At 45.4% G+C, this 7,679-nt stretch overlaps 1 protein-coding gene across 2 annotated transcripts in view; it reads right to left on the bottom strand.

Moving 5' to 3' along the window:
• Window positions 1-76: 76 nt before the first annotated feature.
• The window catches only part of LOC307263129 (keratin, type I cytoskeletal 13-like), a 27,505-nt gene continuing 19,902 nt past the window's right edge, over window positions 77-7,679 (bottom strand). For both annotated transcript variants that reach the window (XM_080044187.1, XM_080044188.1), the window contains 7 exons: window positions 6,225-6,381; window positions 6,006-6,071; window positions 4,661-4,756; window positions 4,112-4,237; window positions 3,052-3,126; window positions 908-1,053; window positions 77-328 (listed from right to left, as the gene is read on the bottom strand). In XM_080044187.1, coding sequence (XP_079900313.1) covers window positions 124-328; window positions 908-1,053; window positions 3,052-3,126; window positions 4,112-4,237; window positions 4,661-4,756; window positions 6,006-6,071; window positions 6,225-6,381 — 871 coding nt within the window. In that variant the 3' untranslated portion in view covers window positions 77-123. The remainder of the gene's footprint in view (window positions 329-907; window positions 1,054-3,051; window positions 3,127-4,111; window positions 4,238-4,660; window positions 4,757-6,005; window positions 6,072-6,224; window positions 6,382-7,679) is intronic.

Below are 7,679 nucleotides of genomic sequence, written 5' to 3'. Positions count from 1 at the left end.
GAAAACCGATTGCTCAGTAAATGAATTGGGGAAAGATCTTCTCCCGATCTCTGAGAACAGGTGATTGGATGTTGAGATTTAGGTCCCGCCCCTTTAGCAGACAGACATAAGCATTCTGATTGGTTAGTTTGAGGTCTCCACGATTTCCTCGATGACCTTTGTAATGACCTTGGTGGTGGAGGTGACGGAGGAAGAGGTGGATGAAGATAATCCCGTAGATGTAGAGAGGGCAGATGAAGCCAGCCCAGATGTAGACAGGACAGATCCACCCCCCAGCCCAGATGATGCAGAGAGGGACATTGAAGACATAGAGGAGGAGATTGCAGATCTGATATAGAGATAGAAATGAGGCAGTTAGACAAACTCAAAATGCACTGAATGCAATACTAGTGTCTTTTTAAGATACTTTTTCTTTTGCAAAATTTAAAGGAATATTTCACCCATACGGAACCGGCGTTCTATCTTTATATAATCGCTATTATAATATAATGAATGAGGTTTTTCTTCCCTCAGTCTTCCCTTGGCCCAGCTGTCCTGTTAATCCTAACCCTACAATTTCCCATGCGTGATGTCACACATGGGAAACTGTAGGGTTAGACAGTGAGATCATAAAACACTCTTTCTGCCTTTTCTCAGGCTAGGATGATCGGATTTATAAAAAAATATTCTTGAGTACTCTCCGTCCACATACACGCTCACTCACTCACTCGCTCACTCACACACACAGACACACACACACTCAACCACACACAAACACACACACACACACACACTCACTCACTCACTCACTCACTCACTCACTCACTCACTCACTCACTCACTCACTCACACTCTCTCACACACGCACACACACTCACACATACACACACACACACACACACACACACACACACACACACACACTCACCCAATGCCCTCTCCGTCCATGAGCCTCCTGTATTCTGAGATCTCCATCTCCAGTCTGGTCTTGATGTCCAGAAGCATCTGGTATTCCTGTCCCTGTCGCTCCAGGTCTGAGCGGAGAAGAGTCAACTGATCCTCCATGGAGAGCACCTAGAAGATAAGAAGGTAATACACTCACATCAATAACCATGAGGTCTCTGGTTCCTCCTCCCAGTAACCATGAGGTCTCTGGTTCCTCCTCCCAGTAACCATGAGGTCTCTGGTTCCTCCCAGTAACCATGAGGTCTCTGGTTCCTCCCAGTAACCATGAGGTCTCTGGTTCCTCCTCCCAGTAATCATGAGGTCTCTGGTTCCTCCTCCCAGTAATCATGAGGTCTCTGGTTCCTCCTCCCAGTAACCATGAGGTCTCTGGTTCCTCCTCTCAGTAACCATGAGGTCTCTGGTTCCTCCTCCCAGTAACCATGAGGTCTCTGGTTCCTCCTCCCAGTAACCATGAGGTCTCTGGTTCCTCCCAGTAACCATGAGGTCTCTGGTTCCTCCCAGTAACCATGAGGTCTCTGGTTCCTCCTCCCAGTAATCATGAGGTCTCTGGTTCCTCCTCCCAGTAACCATGAGGTCTCTGGTTCCTCCTCTCAGTAACCATGAGGTTTCTGGTTCCTCCCAGTAACCATGAGGTCTCTGGTTCCTCCTCCCAGTAACCATGAGGTCTCTGGTTCCTCCTCCCAGTAACCATGAGGTCTCTGGTTCCTCCTCCCAGTAACCATGAGGTCTCTGGTTCCTCCCAGTAACCATGAGGTCTCTGGTTCCTCCCAGTAACCATGAGGTCTCTGGTTCCTCCTCCCAGTAATCATGAGGTCTCTGGTTCCTCCTCCCAGTAACCATGAGGTCTCTGGTTCCTCCTCCCAGTAACCATGAGGTCTCTGGTTCCACCCAGTAACCATGAGGTCTCTGGTTCCTCCTCCCAGTAACCATGAGGTCTCTGGTTCCTCCTCCCAGTAACCATGAGGTCTCTGGTTCCTCCTCCCAGTAACCATGAGGTCTCTGGTTCCTCCTCCCAGTAACCATGAGGTCTCTGGTTCCTCCTCCCAGTAATCATGAGGTCTCTGGTTCCTCCTCCCAGTAACCATGAGGTCTCTGGTTCCTCCTCCCAGTAACCATGAGGTCTCTGGTTCCTCCTCCCAGTAACCATGAGGTCTCTGGTTCCTCCTCCCAGTAACCATGAGGTCTCTGGTTCCTCCTCCCAGTAACCATGAGGTCTCTGGTTCCTCCTCCCAGTAACCATGAGGTCTCTGGTTCCTCCCAGTAACCATGAGGTCTCTGGTTCCTCCTCCCAGTAACCATGAGGTCTCTGGTTCCTCCTCCCAGTAACCATGAGGTCTCTGGTTCCTCCCAGTAACCATGAGGTCTCTGGTTCCTCCTCCCAGTAACCATGAGGTCTCTGGTTCCTCCCAGTAGCCATGAGGTCTCTGGTTCCTCCTCCCAGTAGCCATGAGGTCTCTGGTTCCTCCTCCCAGTAACCATGAGGTCTCTGATTCCTCCCAGTAACCATGAGGTCTCTGATTCCTCCCAGTAACCATGAGGTCTCTGGTTGGATCCCCGGCACCGGACAGGAGGGTGTTAGTAGTAAACTAGTGGTGGCTGCTATTACATCTACGGTGCCCACCATCTCTACCATTGTGTCCTTGAGCAAGACACTTATTCCCAAACTGCTCCAGGGGCGCTGTACTATGGCTGACCCTGTGTGAGGACCCCCTCTGGAGTGTGTCTGTCTGTCTGTCTGTCTGTCTGTCTGTCTGTCTGTCTGTACTATGGCTGACCCTGTGTGAGGACCCCTTCTGGAGTGTGTCTGTCTGTGGACACATATACATTTTGAAACACGTGAAAAAGTGCTTAAAGGCCTACTTCACCGGTTTGAATATGAAGGTGTATTGCATTTTTTTAACCCTATATTTCTCTTTCTGTGATGTCACGAGAAAGAGAAATATAGGGTTAAAAAAAACACTCTTTCTGCCTTTTCTCAGGCTAGGATGAACCGATTTCAATTTTTTTCGCACATTTATACTACATAGGATCTCAGAATTCAATACACCTTCATATTCCAACCGGTGAAGTAGGCCTTTAAACATAATAGAGCGTAAACAGTCTTACCATGTTCTGGTACCCCTGCATCTGCATGCCGTAGCGAGACTGGACCTCGTTCAGGCTGGCTTCTAGGGACATTTTCTACGAGGAGACGGACACGTTATAAAACATGGACCATTGGACCATAATAAGGGTTACAGGACCAGTGGATGATATTGCCCCATTATTAGGGTTCGCTGATAACAATTAATTCATGTAAAAAATCGCGATTCCTATATTCTGAAATTTTAAATTGACTAAAAATGTGCAAAAATCGATAAAAGGAAAAATTACACACACACACACACACACACACACACACTGAGATACACGTGTGCACACACACACACACTGAGATACACGTGTGCACACACACACACACTGAGATACACACACACACACACTGAGATACACACACACACACACACACACACACACTCACTGAGATACACACACAGAGAGCGCCTTGCATGGCAGCTACTGCCATCGGTGTATGAGTGTGTGTATGAATGGGTGAATGTGGTAAGATATGTAAAGCGCTTTGGGGCTGAGAAAATCGGCTAGAAAGCGCTATATAAGTCAAGTCCATTTACCATTTACCATTTACACACATACACACACACACACACACACACACACACACACACACAGACTCACTCACACACACACACACACACACACACTCACTCACTCTCACACACTCACTCACTCACTCACTCACTCACTCACTCACTCACTCACTCACTCACTCACTCACTCACTCACTCACTCACTCACTCACTCACACTCACTCACTCACTCACTCACTCACTCACTCACAGACAGACAGACAGACAGACAGACAGACAGACAGACAGACACACACTCACACAGACAGACAGACAGACAGACAGACAGACAGACAGACAGACACACACTCACACAGACAGACAGACAGACAGACAGACAGACAGACAGACAGACAGACAGACACACACACTCACTCACTCTCACACAGACAGACAGACAGACAGACAGACAGACAGACAGACAGACAGACAGACAGACAGACAGACAGACAGACAGACAGACAGAGACAGACACTCACCATGCTGCTCTGTGACTGCAGCTCAATCTGCATGGCCTGCTGTTGACTCTTGACGTCCTTCACCTCAGACGATGTTGTCACCATGGACATCTCCACCGACGCCACTTCCTGGTGAATGCTCTCAACCTGGGGAAGGAATAATGATTACACCTTTGATTTGATTTGATTCGATAAGCACATTTGTGTTTGTGTGTGTGTGTGCGTGCGTGCATTTCTCTGTGTGTGTGTGTGTGTGTGTTTGTATGTTTGTATGTCTGTGTGTGTCTCTGTGTGTGTCTATTTGTGACTTCCTGTGTGTGTGCGCGTGCGTTTCTGTGTGACTGTGTGTGTGTGTGTGTATATGTGTGTGTGTCAGTGTGTGTGTGTGTGTGTCAGTGTGTTTGTGTCTCTCTGTCTGTGTGTGTGTGTGTTTGTGTTTGTGTCTGTCTGTGTGTGTGTGTGTGCGTGCATTTCTCTGTGTGTGTGTATGTGTGTGTGTGTCTCAGTGTGTGTAATATAATCTGTGTGTGTGATATAATATATATAATATTTAAATGACAGTATCTTCACCTTGGTCTCGTACCACTTGGAAAGCTCCTTCATGCTCTTTGCTGCATTGTGTTCGTACTCCTCTCTGATTTCCTCCAAGATCTTGGTTAGGTCAACCTGATGAATGAGTGAAAGAGTGAGTGAGTGAGTGAGGGAGGGAGGGAGGGAGTGAGTGAGTGAGTGAGGGAGGGAGGGAGGGAGTGAGTGAGGGAGGGAGGGAGTGAGTGAGTGAGTGAGGGAGGGAGTGAGTGAGTGAGTGAGTGAGGGAGGGAGGGAGTGAGTGAGTGAGTGAGTGAGTGAGTGAGTGAGTGAGGGAGGGAGTGAGTGAGTGAGTGAAGGAGGGAGGGAGTGAGGGAGGGAGGGAGGGAGGGAGTGAGTGAGTGAAGGAGGGAGGGAGTGAGGGAGGGAGTGAGTGAGTGAGTGAGTGAGTGAGTGAGTGAGTGAGTGAGTGAGTGAGTGAGTGAGGGAGGGAGGGAGTGAGTGAGTGAGTGAGTGAGTGAGTGAGTGAGTGAGTGAGGCAGGGAGTGAGTGAGTGAGTGAGTGAGTGAGTGAGTGAGTGAGTGAGTGAGTGAGTGAGTGAGTGAGTGAGTGAGGGAGGGAGGGAGGGAGTGAGTGAGTGAGTGAGTGAGTGAGTGAGTGAGTGAGTGAGTGAGTGAGTGAGTGAGTGAGTGAGTGAGTGAGTGAGTGAGTGAGTGAGGGAGGGAGGGAGGGAGGGAGGGAGGGAGTGAGTGAGTGAGTGAGTGAGTGAGTGAGTGAGTGAGTGAGTGAGTGAGTGAGTGAGTGAGTGAGTGAGTGAGTGAGTGAGTGAGTGAGTGAGTGAGTGAGTGAGTGAGGGAGGGAGGGAGGGAGGGAGGGAGGGAGGGAGGGAGGGAGGGAGTGAGTGCTTTGGGTTTTAAGGTTAAATTTTCTTTATTGTAATTTCTTTGTGTAGTCCCAGACATTAACATTAGACATATAGTGCTGTGTCTGTTTTTATAGTTTTATTTGGTATCAGAATAAAATGAAGTGACCAGTTATATCCACCCAATTATGATCATAATTGGGTGGTTATAACTTTTTTTTTTCAAGATATTTTTTGGGCATTTTTTATGCTTTATTGATACTGTAGAGACAGAGTTGAAATGGGGCAGAGAGGGGAGTGACATGCAGAGAACGACCGCGGGCTGGAATCGAACCCGGGTCCGCTGCCGGCCGAGGCCCATGGGGGGGGGGGGGGGGGGGGGGGGGGGGGGACGCCCTACCAACTGAGCTAAGGGCGCCCCTGGTGGTTCTAACTTTTAATAAAAATGTGTAAAAACAATTTTTTTTATTTCAATACGATTTGAAGAAAACAAAACAATAAAAGAGGAAAAATACTGAATCAAACCTGAGGTGCAGAGTCGACTTCCACGTTGACCTGTCCGCTCATCTGGCCTCGGATCACCATCAGGTCCTAAAGGGAGAAGGGTAAAACATTATTAAAAAATAATAAATTAAATGAAATGAAATTAAATGAAATGAAATGAAATGAAATGAAATTAAATTAAAAAGTAATAATAATTATTATTTTATATAAAAATAATAAATAAATGAAAGCAGCGTGCACCTCCTCATGGTTTTTCTTCATGGTCACTAGTTCGTCCATGAGGCTTTCTATCTGCATGGCGAGGTCTGTCTTAGTGAGACTCAGTTCTCCGGTCAGAGATCTCAGTCCAGCGATGTCCGCCTCCACCGACAGACGCATGGACAGTTCGTTCTCATACCTGGAACAAGGGTTGGAATGGGGTTAGTACCGGGTGTGATTAGGGTCAAAAATACAACAACTGGGCTTTTTATTTTCTGCTTAAAGGTGCAGTGTGTAATATGACATCATCAAGAAAGTTCTACAAAGTTCTAGAATGCAACGCTCCCTGGGTAACCCCACCCCTTTAGAATAATAACAGAAGCTACAGTGGCCTTCAAGGACAAGAACAATTCTAAATTTTAAACAATGCACCTGATGACATTCCAATTATGACACTTTCAAGATGGCGGCACTAGGCCTTGGTCCAAAATATGTAGAAATATGGACATATATGAGACCCTTTCTAAGGGAAAAAAAATAATTTTTCAGCTATTATGCACTAAATTAAATGTACTTATGGATATTATAATTACTTTCTACAAAATCTGCTAGGAAATAAAACCCAAAATTCTACACCCTGCAGGTTTAACATTTGCCTATCATTTAAACAAAGTCCTTAGAAAACCTCTGAAGTAGAGTACGCCATTTTTTAGTTGTATAAACTTTTTTAATTAATAATTTTTTTAAAGATTATTTTCATGTTAAAAAATAAATAAATAAAAAACGAAAAACTTAACAAAAATAAAAGATGAAAACAAAGCGATTTGGATTCCACTGACAGACGCATGGACGTGCTCGTTCTCGTACCTGGAATAAGGGTTGGAATGTGGTAAATACCGGGTCTGATTAGGGTCAAAATTAGGTTAAAATTCACAAAAAAACTGGATAAGATTTTTTATTTATTTTGGATTTAAAAGATGCTAGAGTTGGTTTCGCCTCAAATATTTATTAAAATTTTAAAGTTTTATTATTTTTCTATTGAAATTTTTCTCAGGCTAAAACACTATTGAACTATTTTAATTTTGTTTTCTTAAGATTATTTTCATGTAAAAAAACCCCCCAAAAAAATTTAATCAAAAAAAAAAAGTAAAAGAAAAATCGACAAAAAAATAAAGTGTGCTTGCTGCATTCTCACCAGCAGCCACAAGGGGGCGCCATTCAGCTGATAATAACTTGAGCCGCTGTCAGAAGGTCAGGGAAACTATTTAGTAACTTTGCATTGACTTTCTTTAAAGGGTCACTGTGTAGTTTCAGAGGAGGGGGGTTTGTTTACATTCACAGAGCCTGCAGTTAGTTCACTAAACATATTTTCTCTACATGTAATTCTTAGTATTGAATAATTCTATCATCATAAATCTAATTATTTTGAGGAACCTGGAACCAAACGTAGGACTATAGAATATGTTTGTAAACCAAACTGTGGGCCCTGCTGCTGTA

This window comes from Ammodytes marinus (assembly GCF_949987685.1).
Source record: "Ammodytes marinus genome assembly, chromosome: 16".
In the NCBI taxonomy this organism is placed as follows: Eukaryota; Metazoa; Chordata; class Actinopteri; order Uranoscopiformes; family Ammodytidae; genus Ammodytes; species Ammodytes marinus.
This window is presented reverse-complemented; position numbering and strand designations above follow the sequence as displayed.